Source organism: Neomonachus schauinslandi, chromosome 1, assembly GCF_002201575.2.
Source record: "Neomonachus schauinslandi chromosome 1, ASM220157v2, whole genome shotgun sequence".
Taxonomy (NCBI): Eukaryota; Metazoa; Chordata; class Mammalia; order Carnivora; family Phocidae; genus Neomonachus; species Neomonachus schauinslandi.
This window is the reverse complement of record NC_058403.1, coordinates 137,995,199-138,016,523: the sequence shown is the minus strand read 5'-3', so window position 1 is coordinate 138,016,523 and position 21,325 is coordinate 137,995,199. Positions and strand designations below refer to the sequence as shown.

The window sequence follows — 21,325 nt, the reverse complement described above, 5'->3', positions numbered from 1 at the left end:
TAGGCAGGACTCATTTTAATATGACTTGTGCCCTTATAAAGGGAAATCTGGACAGAGACGGACATGAGTGGAGAGAGGATGACACAGAAACACATAGGAGAAGGCCATGTGACGACAGAGGATTGGAACCACGCTTCCACAAGCCGAGGAGTGCCAATAATTGCCCCCAACATCAGAAGCTAGAAGAGGCAAGGAAGGATTCTTCCCTAGAGCCACCAGAGAGAGCACGGCCCTACTGACAGCTTCATACTGGGCTTCCGGCTTCCGGACCCGTGAGACAATAAATTGCTGTTGACTGAAGCCACCTGGTCTGTGGTACTTTGTGATGGCAGCATGAGCAGATGAATACAGTAGGGATACAGAAAATGTGTGTTGGAAAATGAAAAGAACAGTCTATATGATACAGGCAGGGCAGGTATGTTTACTGGCAGGAAACAGGCTCTTATCACAAAAGATAAGAACCGGTTCAAGGTCAGCCAACTGGGAGGCGGAAGAGTGGAGATTAGAACTCAGGCCTCATGACGCCCCCCCACCCCCCACCCCCGCCCCCTGCCACCAGGTGTGTCTCTCCTGGGAGGCCGACCTCCTGAGTGTCAGGTTCTGATTCTCTGGCTGATCCCAGTGTTAGTTTTCTAGAATGAAAGCCAAGTCCGCAATGGCCGGAACTGCTCACAATATCCTTCCTTTTCTAAAGCAAAGCACTCGTTTCCTGGTAAGTCTTTTGGAGGTTTAATGATTCTGTTGGTGGTCATTTTTCTGAGTAGATTAAGGGCTCCTTAAATCTCCATAGCTCAACTTCACAAGCCCCTCAGAGGGCAGCTTATGTCCCATCAAGCTTTGCAAAATGATGAAGAGCCCGCACACGGCAGAGCAGCGGGATGCGGGAGCGAACAGCCCAGGCTGGGGTCGCGCTGCCTGGAGACTTGCCTCGCTTGCCCACCTGCCCACTTTACTTTTCCAGAACCTGTGAGCGTGGCGGGAAAAAACGACACGGTGTTCATAGCACAACCAAGAGGAGACCTGCCCATTTTGTACATCTCTCCACCAGAAACTGTACAAGGAGCTCTGACACAGTTGTTTCACTTAACCCTTCCAGAAACCCCAAGACGTGGGTACCACGCAAACCCCATACTACAGAGCAGGGGGCCGTGGCTCCTCTGACAAGTCCCAGGTCATGCAATCTTAAGTAGCACAGGCAGGATTTAGGATTTGACCCTAGGTCTATGAAGCCCCCAAACCCAAACGATGCAGTTGCTGGGGTGTGACATCCGGAAGCAGAGTAAATATCCTCAGAGCTGGGATGCTGCTTCCTCTGGTTTGCTGCTTCATTCTGTTTTGGAGACTCATCTGTAAATAGCCGCTGCCTTGCTTTCCACTTTCCCTGTGGAATACCACTCCCACGCCTCCTGGTTGCCAACCTGGAGGTCACTGGTTAGGACCCTTCCCACAGAGTCTAGCGCTGAAGTTTGGAGGTGAGCGCCCTGCCCAGGCCTGGGTGTGGAGGGCCGTGGGGGATACGTTCCTGCTTCCCCACCCAGTCTTGCTGTCTCCGCGGGCTGGGCCATGTGTCCCAGATCTACCCTAACTAGAAAAGAAAAGGGAACTACTCTTCAAAAGTCTGTAGGTGGGCGGCTAGCTGCCTTTTTAATTCCTCTCTGCCCACTTATTCCAAAGGCATATGACAGGGAGGCCAGGCTAGTGAAGATGGCAGGAAGTTTCCTTGCAGTGGAAGCAACTGCCTGTCTAAAAAAAGCTCTATTTAAAAAAAAAAAAAAGCTCAACTCGGAACTAAGAGCTTGCTGAGAATGTGTTCTGGCTGCCGTTATTTATTTATACCCCCACCTACTTCCAGAAAGGATTTCAAGTTGCTTACAATAAAAACAGCTAGATCTGTATACAGAGTAGAAATAAAGAGAAAAACCAGATGAGAGACTGTATCAGAGCCGCCTCCATCCCACAAATGGGCAGTGTGCTTCTGGAAGGAGGTCGGCTGCCCTATAGCTGAGGATCATCCTCCAGAGAGTGAAAACTCTATCTCCATGTTCCCTGTTGGAGCAAAAGAGGCGCAGATAGGGGCGCCTGCGTGGCGCAGTCTGTTAAATGTCTGACTCTTGGTTTCAGCTCAGGTCATGATGTCATGGGTCGCGAGATCGAGCCCCACATCGAGCTCCATGCTTAGTGGGGAGTCTGCTGGAGATTCTCTCCTTTTGCCCCTCCCCCACTCACATGTGCGTGCACCAGCGCGCACGCGCGAAGAGGTGCAAGAAGGGAAGAGGTCCCAGGAAGCCCTGGAGGAGGGGTGGGGAGGAGGTCTTGGAAGGGAAGGCAGCCAGGAAAGACCATCCCTGTGGGCACCTGGGTTCCTCTTGCTGGGGCCCCCCTAGGAAATGGTTGAGAGGAGGTATCCTCTGCAGGGGCAACGAAGCTGGGCCATTCACCCACCAGCTTCTTTTTGTCCTTGGGTGGGGGCTCCCCCAGGAGTATCAGTGCCCCACACATGAGCCAAGCAGCTCTGGCAGCCAGCGAAAGTCCCCAGGTCAGGTCCTCGGGACTTGCAGTGTGAGCCACGGAACGGGTGGGGCCCAGCCAGTCCCTGCTGCATTCTCTGGGAGGGCTGGGCAGGCAGCCTCACTGGCCTAGAGACAGATGGAATCAGCCCTGTGGTATAATGACAATCCAAAAGGAGAGGCTACCGGGTTCCGAGGGATGGCTGGGGGAAGAGAGGGCAGTAGAGGCCCCGGTGAGGCTGGCCAGAATCCCTGGCTGCCTTTTGGGGTGGGAAGGAGCTGTGTTGACTAACAGGGGGAGGTCCGTCCTGAAGGAGCATTTTGGTCCCAGGCCCTGTAGGAAGTCAGGCCACACCAGGGTGTGCATGCTAGGTGGACGCAAGGCTATGCCTTGGGTTTGCCCAGCCCTCCCCTGGAGTAGAGTGGACACCATTTCATCTGGTTACCAGGTGAGTCAGGGCCTGGCGGAATGCCTCGGCCACACTAAGGAAGCCCCACCTGGGGAAGAGGAGAGGAGACCCCTGATACCGTAGCAAATGATCCCAGGGATTGTCATAAAATGTGTCTCACCTCATGACCTGGCTCCAAAGCTTCCACTTCCAGGAAGCCCTCCCTACTTTGACTGTTCTCTTTGACTCTGCCTTTCTGGAGCTCCCGGTTTGATTTAGTCCTGGATAACAGTCCTGCCCTACTAACCAGATGCCCAATGTCTCCTGCTTCCATTCTGCCTTGTCAACCACCCCCTTGATGTATCCTGGGTATGGTGTGGCTGAAAGGGCTGTCCCTGGACTCAGACTGTTCATGTTCAAGTTCCACTTACTGGCTATGAGACATGGGGCACGTTATTTGGCTTTTCCACACCCCAGTTTACGCATCTGTAATATGGAAGCAACAACACCCGCTTTATAACGTCCTTGTAGGGAGTCAAAGAATGAATATTTAGAATGGTCCCTGGTACACAGTAAATGCTCAATAAATACTAGCTGTAATAATAACGGTGATTACAATAATAAAGACTCCTGATTGCAAACTGTCTCTTGCTCTCCAGTATTTACAGATTAAAACACAAATTCCTCAGTCAGTGTTTAAGACTGCAAGGCTTTCTTTTTTCTTTTCTTTCTTTCTTTCCTTTTCTTTCTCTTATTTTCTTTCTTCCTTTCTTTCTCCTTCCCTTTTTTAAAGATTTATTTATTTTAGAGAGAGCGAGTGCAGGGGGAGGGGAGAAGGAGGCGGAGAGAAAGAATCTCAGGCAGACTCCCCACCTCCACTGAGTGAAGAGCCTGACGCGGGGCTTGATCTCACGACCCTGAGATCATGACCGGAGCTGCAATCAAGAGTCAGACACTTAACTGACTGAGCGCCCCAGGCGCCCCTGCAAAGCTGTTTCTCACTTCCCACTCACTCCCAACACAGTCCCACCCTTCCCCTCACCTCTTTCTGTCCTTTCCCCTGGGCCCATCCTCACAGTTGATCTCCTGATTTCTTAGGTCAGGATGCATGTGCCTTGATACTTAGCCCCAAACAGTGCCTGGAACAGGTGGCAATCATAAGTATTTCTAAAAGGAATAAATGATAAGCTCCTTGGCACTGGTTATTAATCATCTTACGTCTCCAGAGTGTCTGATGCACCTGGCACGGGGCCAGGCCCCCGGAGTATCAGTTCACACCAAGTGAACGGATACGTGGTGGATGGTGCACCTGCCACATCACTGTCGTGTAGGTATTTCCAGGTCCCATCACAGAAGCTTCTCATGAATTGTTTAATTTGTCTAACCATTTTATATCATCCCCATTCTACAGATGGGAAAAAGGAGGCTGGGCAAAGTTAATAACTTGCACTCAGTCACCTGGCTGATTGGTGGCTGAGCAGGAGTTAAAACATGTTCATCTGCCTCTAGCGCCCATGCTCTTGATAAAAGGCATTACCCTCCACCGCCTCTTGGTTCACAGACCTGCTTTACCTTCTGGGTTAAAATAAAAGCTCCTTTATGGTGTCCAGCCTTGTTCTGCTCTGGGCTAGTGGTTACCAAGCTCAGTGGGGGCCTGTCCACTGAAGCAAGCCCTCCCCTCAGCCTGGCAGGGTAGGTCAACAGCTTCCCACATGGGTGGGGGAAGCACGCCCATGTCTCTTGTTCTCCTTGACACCAAGGGCCTGGCTGGGCCCCAGAAGGTCATCCTGGGTCTGGCTACTCAAAGTCCAGGTCACGGCGCCTGCTCCGTAAGTGCAGTCTGCTGCCCAGCCTCAGTGGCATGACCAGGAAGCTTGTTAGAAATGCCCCCCACCTCCTCAGCCCCGCCCCCCAGCACCACCAAACCAACTGAGTCAGAGCCTGCAGGCAAGCACCGCCCCCCCTTCCCCAGCAGCTTCCCAGCCCCGGCGCTCACTGTCCTCCTCCTTTTGGCATCAACACTTTGTCTCTGAATCTTCAGGAGCTTTCATCCTATTCTTTTTCTAGCACGCAAGGCACCAAACCAGCCAATGTGGTAATTTGGATTATTTTAAAGGTACGTTTACCAGCATCTTAGGCAAGCAACATAAGCTACTTAAGGAGGCCAGAATAGCATTCTAGTTATAGTCATTCATTCATTCATTCATTCAAGATGTACTGAGTGCCTACTGTGTGCCACCCACAGCGAATTGATGTCAGCGGACATAATACATGCAAAAACCAGTTTAAAAAATTGAAGTACCTCATGTGTCTCCAGCAACATATCCCAGACCAGTCAACATACACCACCAACCCTTGATCCCACATTTTCTCTCTCCTACCTTCTCTTTATTTCTACCCGTGGTGAAAGCCATTTCTCATGGAGCTCTGGGGAGCACGGCAGGACCTCCTGCCTCCCCAGGAAGGAGTCACGCCTGTGTTTTTCCCAGCCCTGGCTCAGGGGTTTGACCTCCTCTCTCAAGCGGGACTCTGGCCCAGGGGAGGGCCCCCATAATGTCGGTTGGACCTTACATCTGGATGGGTGTTTTGAAAACACTGCCCCGCGTACCCTCCAGGTCTCCACTGGGCTCTGTACACGTGTCTGTCATGACTCCTGAAACACCTCACTGGTTTCACGTATCTCCCTCACCAGACTGTACATCCTTGCGAGCAGCAACCTTAGCTTATTCACTCACGCCACCAGCGCCTTGCACATGGCCTGGCGCATAATGAGTGCTCAGTTTGTGGTTCTTGAGTGAACACACGCATGCCTGAGTGGATCGGAGGAAACAGCCATCCTACTTAGGGACTGTCCGAAGACTGCCACGTGGAGGGAGATGGCCACTGCGGAGCCCCACTCAGCCCACACATATGTCCTGGGCCAAATGTGGGTGGGTGCCCCCTCCGGGTCCGGGGCCAAGGGACAGGGAAGAAGGGAGCAGGCCTGGACGCGAGGGCCCGCAGCCTGGCTTGGAAGCGTCTCTTACCGTGGTGTATTTACCCAGCTGGCAGAGGGAGGGGAAGGTTTCCTGGTGGGCTTTGCGGATCTTCTCTGTGAGATCGTCCAGCTCAGCCGTCATTTCATAGCTTTCCGTGCATTCCTGCTTCGAAGGCTCCTTCTTCTTCTTGTTCCTATCATTCCTGACAGCTGGAAAGGAGAGAGAAGGCAAATCAGGGGTCACTAGTGGCCGGGGCTGCACTGCCTGAGCTGGAAGTTTCCATTTCCTGATGCTGCCTGGTCTCACTTGACACTTGGAACAGGAACAGTGGGAAAAGGTGCCATAAAGACATCTCCCAAGAAGAGAGGTTTGGTGGCCAGAAGGGCCAGGCAGAGAGAAAGGTTTGCCTTTCTGCGTGTGCACCTGCCAACCCACTCTTTTTTTTTTTTTTTTTTAAGATTTTATTTATTTATTTGACAGAGACAGAGATAGCAAGAGCAGGAACACAAGCGGCAGGAGTGGGAGAGGGAGAGCAGGCTTCCCTCCGAGGAGGGCGCCCGATGTGGGACTCGATCCCAGGACCCTGGGATCACGACCTGAGCCGAAGGCAGACGCTTAATGACTGAGCCACCCAGGCGCCCTGCCAACCCACTCTTAAAGAGAGGTGAGGCTCACCCAGAAGGCTGAGAGCCTCTGTTTGCTTGGGCTTTCTATGTGGACTGGTCCTCAAAGAGATGCTTTTTCCAAGCACATTCCCCCTGGTTGCAGAGGGGATGGCTCACGAGGCATTACAAGGGAACCACTTCGGCCTGGGAGACACATTGCTGAATAAAACCTTTGTTGCGTCATTAATTCGTGATTCCTGGCTAAGCCTTCTGGTTTTTGTTGTTTCTTAGTTTTCCGAATTAACTGACACTTTTGAAGAGATTCATCTTAAAGCTGACGGGATGGGGGCGCCTGGGTGGCTCAGTTGGTTAAGCGACTGCCTTCGGCTCAGGTCATGATCCTGGAGTCCCAGGATCGAGTCCCGCATCGGGCTCCCTGCTCGGCGGGGAGTCTGCTTCTCCCTCTGACCCTCCTCCATCTCATGCTCTCTGTCTCTCATTCTCTCTCTCTCAAATAAATAAATAAAATCTTTAAAAAATACTACTGTTATAAAAAGTTATTTTTATTTTAGTTTTTATTTTCTTTAAAGATTTTATTTATTTGACAGAGAGAGAGAGCACAAGCAGGGGGAGCAGCAGGTAGAGGGAGAGGGGGAAGCAGGCTCTCCATTGAGCAGGGAGCTCGATGCAGGGCTCGATCCCAGGACCCCGGGATCATGACCTGAACCGAAGGCACATGCTTAACCGACTGAGCCACCCAGGCGCCCCTAAAAAGTTACTTTAAAATAACAATTTATGCATCATGAGCCCATGGCCTGAAAAACGACTTGTCCATTCAATATTCGCTTAGTTATCTGTAACTGCTCGACTCTGCATCTCATCCAGCCCACTGGCCCCTCAGTAGGTGTGTGTCTTTGCCTCTGCTGAGCTTGGTGCCAGGCAGAGTCAGGCCCCTGGGCTCGGGGCGGTGGAAGCCCATGCTTCCCCTCACAGCACAGAGCTCTCAGATGACTTCAAATTGAGTGTAATGCAAAGCTCTGGCCCCTGGTGAGGATCTCCTGGGGAAGGAAACTGAAACCCAGAGAGGCCAACAGGTAAAACTAGACCACGCAAGCCTGTCCTGGGGACCCAGGGGTTGCCAGGCTGGATGCCACCTGGCCGTGTATGACACCTCCATGACCCGGGAATCTGTGTTGCAAAATGACCCAGGTCATAATCCGATCTGCCCTAAGAGGATTTGGCCTGCGTTGCCTTCCTGAGAGCACCCAGGGTTGATCTGAGAACTTGCAGCTCCCTGGGTCTACACTGCGAGGATCCCGAGGCTCTATCCAGGGCAGGAGCTGAGGGCAGAGTAAAAGGCAGGCATGGGGAGGGCAGGAAGGTGCAAGGAAATAGCTGGGAATACATGGTAGTGAACAAACCCAGTGTCTGTGTAAGTCACTGACACCTGACCAGGCGGGAGGGCGGTCTGTGAGAATATTCACGTTTCTTGAGTATCTTAAGCATTGTACTGGGAACTGTGTCCACAGTATCTCACTTAATCCCCTTATCAGGTAGGTAATTTTAAACTCATTTTACAGATGAACAAACTGAGCATCAGATAGACCAAAGAAGGTCTACACAGTTGCCAAGTGCTTTCTTCCCTTGGACTCACTCATTCCTAAGGGAGCGGACATGTTTGAGAAGAAAACAATACCTCTCCAGATGATTTTCTCCCCCTAGGACTCTGAAGTGACACTGTTCTTTGGCTCAGAACACTTTCAGATCTAAGGTGAGCGGGCAAAGACAGCGTGAAGTAACTCAAGCCTCCAACGTATTCCTTTCCAGGGCAGATTGGCCAAGTGCCCAGACCATTCCTAGCAGAGGCAGGACGTGGGGTGAGGGCAGCATATGGTCGAAAGCAGTTAGAAAGCAAAGAACACAGTCAGCAAAGGAGGGACCGTGAGAGTGGAAGAGGGAAGTGCATGGTCGCAGAGATGCCCCGGTGGCTCTCCTCTAGGACAGAGTCTGGGTCCGTGAGGGGAGGCTGTGGCCAGAAGCCTGTGTGAGAGCACTGGGGGTTCTCAGCACACGTTAGCTGACCCCTCCTTTCCTGGCTCCTGTGCATGACCCTCTTTGTTAGTTAACACAAAAGTTGTATGTAAGCAGTGAGGGTCCTTCTAGAATAGAGCCCCGAGGAAAACTGTCTGGCAGTTCCTTGAAGAGTTAAACATAGAGTTACCATATGAGCCAGCAATCCCATTCCTGGGTCCACCCAAGAGAACAGAAAATAAATGTTCATGTAGAACGTGTACACCCGTGTTCCCAGTGGCAATATTCAGAATAGCCCCAAAGTGGAAATAACCCACATGCCCACCAACTGATGAATGGATACCCAAATGTGGCGTATCCACGCAATGGAACAGTCTTGGCCACACAAGGAGTGAAGTACTACACACGTGACAACATGGAGGAACCCTGACAACATCATGCTCCGTGCAAGAAGCCAGTCACAAAAGATTCTACTTGTGGGATGTTCAGAGAAAGCAGATTCATAGACAGAAGGCAGACTGGTGGTCGCCAAGGGCTGCGGCGCGTGGAAGATAGGAAGTGACTGCTAATGAGCATGGGGTTTCTTTGCAGGGAGATGAAATGATGAAAATGTTCTAGAATTAGACAGTGGTAATGGCTGTAGAACCTCGTGAACATACTACAAACCACTGAACTGACTACTTTAAAGGGATGAATGTTATGCTATGTGAATTATACCTTACCATCAGAAAAACAAAAACCCAGACCCCTGAGGGAGGCCACAAGCCACTGAACGCTAGGAATTGCTCCGACCAGAATCAGAAACCAAGATGGCACCTTTGACCACTTAACACAGCAGTAATAGTAATACCACTTATTGATTGTTTGGCAAGGGCCAGCCATCACCATAAGCAATAGAAGAATTCTAATTCCCTAAGTTCCACAGTGAACCAGATGAGGTAGGCTTTAAAATTCCACTTCTATACTCCCAAAGCTAGAGGCCCAAGATCCCCGTCTGAAAGTGGTCAAGCCAAGATTTCAGTGGGATGTAACAGAAAAGCAGAGGGAGGAACCGCATGCACGCACACCATTACCCAGAATCCCATCCCCAGGCAGGTCTGGAGGGCCTGAGTCCGCACTTCTAAGCGTTCTGCTTCTCTGTCCCCCATCCACCCGCAGCCGCCTGGAAAATTACCTGGAAAACTCATGTGAGAAAACACAGCCCCAGAGGTTACCTGTGAGGTGGGAACGCCCCCCCCACTGAGCATCTACGCCAAGCCAGAAAGGGACAGGTGAGGTCAGGCGGGAAGGGGACCCCGGTGAGCCGTATGAAGCAGGGCACTGAGTGGGGGCCCTCGGTTGGATTGTGCAGACAGCACCCACCATTTGCAAAACTAACAGCTGTAAAGCCAGAGCTCCATCTTCTGTGCTTTGAGGCCCAAACTCCAAGCACACTTAGCAGCTGACTGGCTGCCAGGGGACCAGTGTGTCACCTCGGGCTCCCTTCCAGACAGCGCCTGCCCTCCCAAGGCAGAGCGCCTCTCCTACTGTCTCCACGATCAAAGGACTCCTGGGACTATCGGGACTCCTCAGCAATGGCAGGATGCCATGCCCCCCCCCCCCCCCCCCCCGTGATAACGCCCCAATTACGTAAAGGGTCAGAAGCAGATGGATGAGTGTTCCAAACACATGGCTTCAACAACTGCTTTGCTCAACGGCTGCAAACGGCCGTGGATGGCAGACGCGGTACCTGGGCCAGGCGTGGGACACCACAAGGGCCTGGGTACGGCGGCTCGGTCCAGCCGCGGGGGACTCACGGCCAGCAGCATCTGGGGCAGGGCAGGAGCTTGCCCCCTTGCAGGGGACCAGCGTGGGGCAGGGGGTGACACAGGTGCTGCCAGGGGGCCGGGGCTCCACCACCATCCCAGGGGACCCGGCCCCTCTCGGAGGCTCCCCGAAGGCAGCAGCCCCCTCCCAGAGACGTGTGGACGCCCCGCTAGGTGGGAAGCGGTGCGTCTACTGCAAAGGCTTCTGCAGGCTGGTCATACAGGAGGGAGAATTTCAGGCCCTCCCACGTGGAAATGGTGGACCGGAACACGGCGGGTTTGTGGACTTCACTGTGAAGCTCACGGCTGCAAGTGGCAGTGATGTTTCTGAGGAAGCCGCCCGGGAGCGGCCCCAAACGAGCAGATGGATGCGTTTGTTCCTTCGTTGTCTGTCCATTCACTCCTTCGGATTTTTTGAGCATCTAGTATGTACCATCTGCTGCGGGGATGAAGCGACGCTGAGCCACACAGACGGTCGCTGCTGCTGTGGAACTCACTTCCGGGGAGAGACAGGCAGTAATCATACAATAACAATACCGGCGTCGCTATTATGCTGTGTGCTGTGACTCACACTGGAGTGGTGTTCTCATACTGGAAATGCTCATTAGCTACCGAGCAGCAACGGCAACTTCTGTTCATATTCGGCCATTCAACAACCTGAGAGGGAAGTATCCTTATTATGCCTGTTTTGCAGACGAGAAAATCGAGGCACAGAAAGCTCGCTCGCCTGCCCAAGGCCGTGCATCCTGTAAATGACGTAGTGGGGATCTGAACTCAGAACACCTGGCCCTGGGGCCTTCCCTCTGAAGGGAGGTGTGCTCTGGCATGTCACGCACACTCGCGATCCCACCACACGGTGAGTGCCGAGAAGGACGCTGTATGTGTATTATTGGTGTGTGCACGCAGGGGCGGGGGTGCCGATCCAGGATGGGAAGGCTGATGCTGGAGAAAGGGGAGGTGCGTTGAGAGGACGGATGGGAAGGTGGGTGGGGAGCCTGGGGGGTGGTGGTCTGGGCTGTACAACTGATGCTTGGCCCCAAAGGCAGCCGGTGCTGCTGGTGGCCGGCTTCCTCTTCCAGCCCCACGGAGGTGATGCTGGCTGGCAGGCACACCAACACACCTGTGACGGATCTGGGCATGGACAGGCTGCTTTCAGGCACAGTGCGTCCCTGGGAAGGCATGGGGAATGGGATGGAGGGGACACATACTGTCACCTCTGCATCAGAGCCCCATTCCAAGCCCCATTACCATTCCACACAGCCCTCACCTCCCAGCCTGAATACCTAGAAGGCAAAGGTCATATTTTGTCTCTCTTTCCTCAGGGCCCAATACAGTGTCTGGCCCCCAGTGGGGGCTCAAAAGCTGCCTTGTGAAGGACAAGGTGAACATGTGACTCAGTGTGGAGTTTGGTCAGCCATCAGGGCCTTTGTGTGCAACACAGAGCTCACCTGAGCCTCTTTCTTCCAGAAATTAAAGGTCTCATCACCATCTCCGGGCCTGCAGGGCATTCACGAACCACTCTCCACCCCCGGAAGCATGAGCCAGCAGGCCGATAAAGCAGGTGGGGCATCCAAAGGGTCACAAGGGTGACTTACACACCTGGGAGAACCGGGCCTGATGTCTGCAAAGCGCTTCTTGGACGCAAGGTGCTCCATAAAATATCAAGTATTCTCCTTGTGAGGGCCAAGTGCTACAAATCAGATTTGGTGGCATAAAAGTAACATATTTATGATCCACTATCATATTGCAAATGAAATGAATGTAATAAAAGTGTCACTTATACAAATACCTCTGATGTACGGATCTCGACCTATGAATATGAAAACAGACACCCAAGCACTTTTATTTGAATGTCTAATCATGGAAATAAATGAAGTCATGTTCATTTTAATGTGTGCACTTGTGCACGTTTCTAGAATATTGATTTCCACGCACACAATAAAACTGTAATGCAGGAAACATGCAAAAGATGTGGATTTCACTTGGATTCAGAAAGAGATGAAAACAACGCTTCACTAAAAATTCCTTGACGTCAAAAAAAAAAAGAAAGAAAGAAAGAAAAAGAAAAGAAGGAAAAAAGGGAAATACAATTGACAGTGGTTTTGACCATAAAATTCTCTATATTCAGTTTAGCAAAGGAAGCATAATGGTCTATTTATTCTTGCTTGAATATTAAAGTCTGGAATCCGTTCATCTTGGCTCTTCACCTTGCTAACTCCAGGAATAATGGGTCACAGTTGGTGGTTGAGCTATCTGGTTGCCCTGTGTGGGGGACAGCCTGTAACTAACACACCAATACCTTAAAAGAAAACCACAAAAATAGAGTTTAATCTTAGTTTAAAAATAATTTTCTGAACTCATTATATAAATGAACTGTAAACAAATGGACTTGAAGATAGGCAGATCTATGACTAACAGAGACATACTTTTCCCATAATTTCAGGATTTGGGGGTTGGCACTCAAGCACGGAGCCCAGCAGGTCCCATGGTTGAGTTGAGTGGAGTTGGGGTGAGCGAATACTCCCTCAAGATCCGAATCTCCTTCACGGTGGAGGCTGTGCCTTGCACCTAATACCGCGCTCGCCATGTAAGCGCTAGTAGACGTTTGAACACATACACGGAGAAAGGAGGGTAGTGAACGAGGCTGCCACTAAGGTTCCGGGCCAGTGACCGGACACATGCCTTTCAGAGGCGGCTGAGGGCGGGGCACTGGGAACGTCTGTTCAGTGAATACAGTCCTGTGACTGGATGGCTCCAACCCGCCAGGCAGCCGCACGTGGGCAAGTACTGGCAAAGGTGATGTGACCCCACTCCCCCCTCACCCCCCCAACAAATGCGAAGTGCAAGGGATGGCCTAGCTTTCATAGGGCCAGTAACAGAGCAGGGAGCATACTTAGAATTTTTACAGAATATTAAATATTCAAGTCATGGGGGAAATAGTCTGGACATAGCATTCTGAGAGTTTAACAAGGATCTACCAGCCTAGCTCAGCTTCTGAGAGTTATTCAAAGCACTTACAGAAAATCCCTGAAATATCAGAACGTACCAATGCCAAATACCTCTTTCTAGTTAAAGTGGTATATATACTAATAAAACTTTCTTTTTTTTTTTTTTAAAGATTTTATTTATTTATTTGACAGAGAGAGACACAGCGAGAGAGGGAACAGAAGCAGGGGGAGTGGGAGAGGGAGAAGCAGGCTTCCCGCCGAGCAGGGAGCCTGATGCGGGGCTCGATCCCAGGACCCTGGAATCATGACATGAGCCGAAGGCAGACGCTTAACCGACTGAGCCACCCACGTGCCCCCTAATGAAACTTTCAAAACAATTTTAAACACATTTCCCTCTCACTGGTTGCTTTTAGATATGGAGATTTTGCCTCCTCTCAAGTGGATAGCCTTTCCTTTGTCTTTTATTTCCAAATACTTTCTTCCTCCTCTGTCTGGCCTGCCATGGCCAGCCCTGCCGTGGCCATATTCCTTTCTGGGCAGGCCCCGTGTGGTGGCCATCCTTGCAAGGCAAGAGATTTGGAGTTTAGAGGCTCTGTTACAAGTGACAGATCCTTTCCTTCGGACACGAGTCTTGTATGAACTATAGGAAACAGCTTAAGTTCAACTCCAGAGATGAGGGACAATAAAACATTCCTGCGTGATGTTTAAAAACAGGAGCTTTGACAATGAGCAGTAGAGAAAGTGCCTAGCGCCTCTGAGACGCCTTCCTTCATAATCAGTAGAACTTCTTTGCACGTTCCCTCTGGTAGCAATGGGCTACTTACTATCAGCGACGGCTCTCCCTAAATCCTGTCCATGGGAGGCGGATGTGTCCTTGGCTATCTATCCCACATGCTGGGGGCTGGGATGAAGGTCTTGTCTTAGAGTTCAGCATCTATTCCCATAAGCCATACGTGGGCAGCAAGTTCTTGGTTATATCAAACTGAAGTTTACTGCGTGGAAGTTTGTTGAAATTCAACGTGCCCTCGTGTATCTGAAAGACTGTGTGGTCGTGTTTTTTGTTTTTAACTTTGTAAAAATGCAGGCAGTCTCAGATTCAGGAATCTATCACCTTAAAGTCAGGATCCAAACTCCTAGGGTAAATGATTGAGCAGAGATCCAGGCACATGGACAGCCTTTCAAAGCAGCATCTGACTGGGGGGGTAGGGGATGACAAAAAGAAATTCCTCAGCAGCAGACTGTTCCAGATAAACCTGTATCCTGCTCTGTGTCGTATATATATTCTTCATGGCAAGTTATAGGCTTTCAAATATTAAACAACGATCTCTATCACGATAAATTCTTTTTTTTTAATCACGATAAATTCTAATGGTCAAAATTTTCATTCCTTCTGTTCTCTAAACCCAATTAATTTTCAGAAAATGAATTGCAGTTCTCCTTGACATTCTTATATTTTCCCTCTTAAAACATTTTTTAAAATCGAAATGAGGTACTTTACTTAGCCTGCAAAAAGCTCTGAGAAGAGACTCAGCCGTTCCTCTTGGGGAGTGTGACCCTTTGATAAATCTTGCACAACTGGAGGGTCAGGAGGTTCCAGGGTCCTGGAAATGGGGGCCATGTTTGCATGTGGCTTGACCGCAAAGATGGCCCTAATCCTCCATATCTTCCTCTTGCACCCTGTTTGCACTGACTTTGCAGCTACTCCCATCAAGAGGTGGAGACCATTCCACAGCCCATGTATCTGGGATGGCTTGTGACTCGCTTTAGCCAACAGAACACAGTGGTAGTAATGTTACACCATTTCCAAGCCTAGACATTAAGAGATCTTGCACACTTCTGCCTGTTCCTCTCAGAACCTCATCACTGTGTGTGAAGAAATCTGGGCTAACCTGCTGGAAAATGAGAGATCATGCAGGGGAGAGCCCAATTAGTCCAGCTAAGATCGTCCAAGATCAATCTAGAGCCAGTCTGCCCAGGAACCTGGGAGAGCGAGCATTCAGGGAAGATGAGCAGAATTGCTTACCCAACCTGAAGCTGACCATAGGCTCACGAGAGAGCCCAGTGAACCCAGAAGTACCACCCCGCCGATCAATAGTTTTGTAAGCAATAATACACGCTTATTGTTTCCAGCCACTGAGCTTTGGGGTGGCTTGTGATATGGCAATAGCTAACTGATATGGTCTGTGTAAAGAGTGTTTCTGCAATAGCAGCACATGCCCACATGCTCTTTTGCCCCATGGTATGTCTGAATCAACAGTTGCTTTTATTCAATGGTTAAGGCAAGAAAGAAGACAATTTGCCATTCCTCCAACTCAAGTTTGAAGATCCTACCAACATCTGTTACAACACACAGAAGTTAGGAAATTGTTCTCCATTGTCTTAAATTACATGAAAGGTGCAATGGACAAGTGGGAAGGACTGGGCTGAAACTCCAGGGGCTTGCATTTAGTGCATCATTTACTACCTGTGCAAACTCAGGATAGTCTTTAAATGTCCCCAAGCCTCAGTTTCCTCATCTGAAAAATGGGGACATTCATTTTTTTCCATCACACACAGGATTCTTACATATATTTAGATATGTAAATAATTGCAACCTAGTGTAATATGTACCAAAAGAGTGGGAGCCCCATACCAATTTCTTACCACCAAACATTTACTGAGTCCTGTAGCTACTGAAGATACTAAGTCAAATAAGGCATCCTTTATTCCTCAAATGAAAGGCACATGATATATAATATAGACGATGAAGGTTTAATATACATGGAATGCTTTGAGATGTGAAATGTTGACGCAGCAGTGGAGAAAGAAAAGAGAAAGAAACGGAAAATAAGGAAGGAAGGAAATACAGGAAGGAAGAAAATAAAGGAGGGAGGGAGGAAAGAATTTTTATCCAAGGCAAGACCTGTGCTCCAGCCTGGGGCCTGCATAACTGGAGATTAAGGGGAGGATAGAGGATAGGTAAACTGAACAGTTTTTAAACTCTCAATAGGTTCATCTCGATGGCAGGACTTTCCATGTGAACTTGGCTTAGTAAATGATATGACCGTGTTCACCTCCTTGGGATCCAACTTTCCAGATACTGCTTGATACACTTGACGAATCTCTGCCTGCACCCTGTGTGTGTCAATGAGGTGTCCAAAAGAGATAGATAAATGTCTGCATGTTGGCCTGATGTGTGCCAAATACCCTATTTAGGATATTACTGTAGAGAAGTGCCTGCATGTTGTCAAATCAATTTTGGAAACCCAAATCCCCAGAGAAATGGTCTACATGTGAATGTGTGATTGTATATATTACATACCTAGTTTAAATGAAAAACTCTCACTTTAAGGCATTTAAATGATTTATTCCAGCCTATATAGACCTAAGTGATTCTCACTGGTATCCTTGAAGCACTAAGGGTTCTAAGGGTTTTCAGAATCACCAAATAAGTATACTGTTCAGTAGAGCTTTTATTCTAAATGCAATCTATTAATTTTAATTTTTAGAGAGTTGGCGATCCATGTATGAGATATATGCTAGCCTACTATTAGATATAATCAGTCAATTAACCATAACCTCCTTTCCTAATAATCTGAATTAATTTAAATTTACTGTTAACATTTTTGGAGGCTATCTTAGTTCTCAAAGTTATTTTAAAAGGCATTCCTACAACGGGTGGGAGGGTTACCACTGAAGTCTCTCTTAACTGCGGGGTTTTTTTTTCATCCATCCGTCTGTCCATTCATCTATCCATTTATGCAATCCATCCATCCATGCCTTCATCTATCCATTTGTCCATCCACTCAGCTATTCATCTGTCTGTCCATTTATCCTTCCTTCCTATTGTTTTCCTCCATCAAGTCGTCTATCCATTAATCCATCCATTTGTCTATCCTTTCATCTATTTACCCACCCACCCACCCACCCATCCATTCATCTATTAACTTAGTTCTTCATCTGTTCAAATAGTTATGGAGTATTTTTAAGAGATTCACATTCTAGTAAGAGACAGTCACCTAAACAAATAACTATCATGCAGTGAGCTAGAATCCAGAATATTCATTCACTGATTGAAGCAACAGGAGTACAAAATCTAAGGTGTACGTTGTGAGATGGAACTTAGACCCACAGATGAGGGAGCTGGTAGTTCAGTCTGTGGGAGTCATGAAAAAAGTCACAGGAAAGAGGAATCTTGAGCTGAGTGCCCTACAGAAGTATCGTAGGTCTTATTCATCCTGGCATTCTCAGGGCGGTGTCTTTTCCAAGGACACTCAACAAATACTCCTTAAACGAATAAGGCTTGAAGGGGTAGGAGACACTCGGGATGATAACAGTATGTGGAAGGCCTAAGGGTTGGAAACAACCTAGTTCTATGAGGGAAGTTAGTTCTCAGATGGCTTTGAGAGGACGGGTCTCAGTGGGGAGGCAAAAAGAGGAGGGAAGAACATTCCGGATGGGGGGACATGAGGAAATGCTTCCAGAAATGTCTGCATCAGATCTGTAGGAGAGCAGGGTGGCTGGTGCGCCTGGAGGAAAAAGTGGAGACTGGGAATTGGTGGGAAGAAAAGATTAGACTGGTATAATGAGGAGGGGGGAGACAAGGGATATGCAGGGATGCACTCCAATGAAGAAATCTGCGGGGATTGGTGATGGGCTGAATATGGGGGATGAAGAAGATGACTCTGAGGTCACCATAATATTTTAACGCTGGTACTGGGATATTGACGGTATCCCAAATAAAAGAAAAGTGGGAAAGCTGGTGGGGAATAAGGAATCCAGTTTTGGGCCAGAAGATGAGGAGTCTGGCTTCGGGGGACGTGCGACAGAAATCCAGGTGGCAAGCCCAGAGAGGTTCTTTGAGAGACGGCACTCTGGAGCCGGCAGGAGAACGGGAAGTCGGGTCATTCAGGAGTTGAAATCTGAGAGACGACTGTCCCAAGAAACGAGGGGGATGACCAATGCGAGAGAGAGGAAAGAAAACAGGAGGCCTAGGAATCGATCCTTGGGAGTTGCCAGCAGTTGGTGGGAAAGGGAAGAGGACACAATGACAGAAGCAGATCAAGAGCGGGCAGGAAAACTGGGATGCTAACAAATCACAGGAACTGAAGGAGGAAAGAATGAGAAGCAGCAGAAGCAGCGTGGCCAAGTGTCCACTGGAGCTGACAGTCATAAAGAATGAAGAGGAAGCAAAGTTCACTGGTTTTGGCAATGGAGAAAGTGGTGACTTTCAAGAGAACGTTTCCAGCAGAGCCACGAGGATGATGGAAGCCAGACTGGGGGCGGGGAGGGTTAAGAAGAGGCCAGGAAAAGCCCTTCAAAACTCAACCTAGGAAATACACTTGAGTCCAACCCCTTGAAAACCTGTTTTTCTATAATCAAACCTGTCAGAGAAGTCAGTAGAACCGTCCATGTTTACAAACACGAAAAGCTGTATGAATTTCCCAGAGAATGTGAAACTGTAGAGGCTCCCTGGAAGTCAGCATGGAGCAGGTAAGATCTTGGGAGATGCAGTCACTTAAGATCTGTCTGGGCAGAGAATGAAAGCAAGAGGGCGCTTCGGCTGAGCAGAGGCTAGAAGGCGGGAGGGCTCTGCAGGTAGAGGAAAGAGCAGTTCTGAAGGCCTGGACAGAACGGGCAGCTCTGAGGCTCTGCAGACCGGGCCAGGGCTCAAGGTCAGACTCACGCTGGACCACAGCTCACGGGATCCTGGGACTCTCGCCAAGGGAACTTGGGTATCAGGTGCATTTGGGTCTCTAATGGCGGTGACATGATCAGAGCTGCCTTTTCGAAAGGTTGCTCTGTTTGCAGTGAAGAAATGATTGGGGGTGGAGAGAGCACTGTGGTGGCCACTAGAAGTTCCAAGTGCAAGAAGAGGGATGTCTGAACTGGGGCAGGACTCCGGGGAGGGGTCAGGGTAAGAGGTGTGGGGGTGCCGGGCAGTGGGTAGCGGAAAGGGGTGACCTGCTGGATTCTGGCTTGGAGAATGATGAGGGGACAAAGAAGGAGGAACGCAATGTATGGAATTCCCGGTGCCTTCGTGCCTTAAATGTCACACGACGGGGCCAGAAATCAAACCGGGTCTAACTCCAAACTCGTAAAATAATTCTCGATTCCATCTGCTTTTTAAAAAGATTAGTGTTAACAAGAATGTAACGAGGAGTATAATGAAGGAATTTTCCTACTTGGCCTGGGCTGCCATGGATGTGACCGAGAGGTCACTCTCAGGCCACATGTGTGACTAAGAAAAAACATTAGAAATGAAACAGCAGACTCAAGCCACAGCCCTCAAGTCAATCTCAGGACGTGAAGTGCCGGCCAGATTGGAGCCAACCGAGCCTTCCCTCGAGTGAACTTATCAGTTGCTCAATATAAATAGATCATCCTAAATTGTCCTCATCTGTGAGGGATTGCCAAAATCCTATTTAGTTCACAAAAATCCTCTTTCTGGCCTACACAACTTTAATTCTCAGGTATTTATTTCTCCAGAGAGTTGTTTGGAAAAGAAACAAAGCCATCTTCCCCATCCTCTGCCTTGCTCCCCGCCATGTACTTGGATGCTCGACATGAGCCGAGAACCGAGTCTCTATTCCTGGGAATGTTTCAGCCAAGGGGTCAAAAAAAAAAACAAAACAAAAAAAAACAACAAAACAAGAAGTCCAAGAAATGACACATGACGTTCCTGACAGACCTGCACAATTCACTTCCCTCTGCCCTTCCTTTAACACCCACACCCACACCCAGAACACGCTTTTCTCTTTTAATCAAAAAGACATCTGCCCGCGCCTTCCCTTAGGGGCTCAGCAGGGAGAGGAAAGAAGCGCCTAGAACAGAAAGCGGTGGAGGATTCCCACTGCCCACCTGTGGCCCGCTATTTCTTACCAATCCACCCGGTGGGGTGTGGCCATCAGGATAAGACAGCGTTTGGGATGTAGCGGGAAGACAGCTCACATCCAAGACACCATGGGAGGACATACAAGGACAGTCCTGGGCTACAGGCTGTCAATTCTAAATGTGGTCCTTAATTTAAAAATATTTACCAGGTGCCCAACTGTGTTTCAGGCACCATACCAGGCGCCAGGGACTTAACGGTGAACAAAGCAATGTTCTCGGCTTCTTGGGAGATTATTTTCTTCTTGGGGAAGGCCGCCCATAAACAAATGTGTAGACAATATAATGTCAGATGATGACAAGGGTCGTGAAGACAAACCACATACGGGACGGAGAAGGAGCAGGGGCTGTGGTGTAAGGAAAGGTGGGCAGGAGAGGCCTCCCTGATGAGCGGGGAGGTCAAGGAGCAGTAAGGTGGGGGCCTGGGGGCAGAAAGGATCACATGCACTGCGGCAAAGAGCTGGTCACAGAAATTAAAACTACAAGCTAGAATAGCTATTGATTAATCTGCCTGTTCATTCATTCAATAATCTAACTCAAATCTAACTCAATAATCTAACTCAAATAGGGCACCTACATCACCCTGCGCCCCGCACTGTGACAGCTGCTAGAGAATAGAAGGGTGAGGGAGCCCGGGGGTTCCCTCATCAAGTCCCAGTCTAGACCGGGGCGGCGGGGGTGGGGCAAACTTTCTCTGTAAAACGCCAGCCAGCAGATAGGTAGCAGGCTGCGTGGGCCTCAGAGCCTCTGTTGCCAACTACTGTGCCATTGTAGGGCGACAGGAGGCGAGCCTGTACGTCAACGAAGAGCATGGCTAGGTTCCAACAGAACTTTCTATTTCCAGAACAAGCTGGAGGCCACATTTGGATGTAGGATGTTGAATGTAGTTTGCAGTCCCGTAGTTTAGAAAATGTCCTTGATTGTTAAGAAGTTGTTTGTGCAGTAAATCCAGATTAGGGAAGAAAGCATGTTTAACAAAAAAGAAAACACTTTAATACCCACCTTCTCCCATGTTTGGTTTATTTCAGTTATCAGGCAACAGAACCAAAGCATCCATTGTTTTTTTCTACCCAGCAACAAACCAGTGCCCCCAGAGGCATTTTCTTCTGGGAAATCCCCCTTCCCTTCCCCTGATAATGGCCTGCAGTATTTCCAGACCCCTGGTCCAGAGGAGAGGCAGGCTCTCCTCACC

General features: G+C 49.4%; 1 protein-coding gene across 4 annotated transcripts in view; it reads right to left on the bottom strand.

Moving 5' to 3' along the window:
• The window catches only part of RARB (retinoic acid receptor beta), a 385,733-nt gene that overhangs the window by 22,280 nt on the left and 342,128 nt on the right, over positions 1-21,325 (bottom strand). For all 4 annotated transcript variants that reach the window (XM_021678917.2, XM_021678919.2, XM_021678920.2 and 1 more), the window contains one exon: positions 5,923-6,083. In XM_021678917.2, the coding sequence (XP_021534592.1) occupies positions 5,923-6,083 (161 nt within the window). The remainder of the gene's footprint in view (positions 1-5,922; positions 6,084-21,325) is intronic.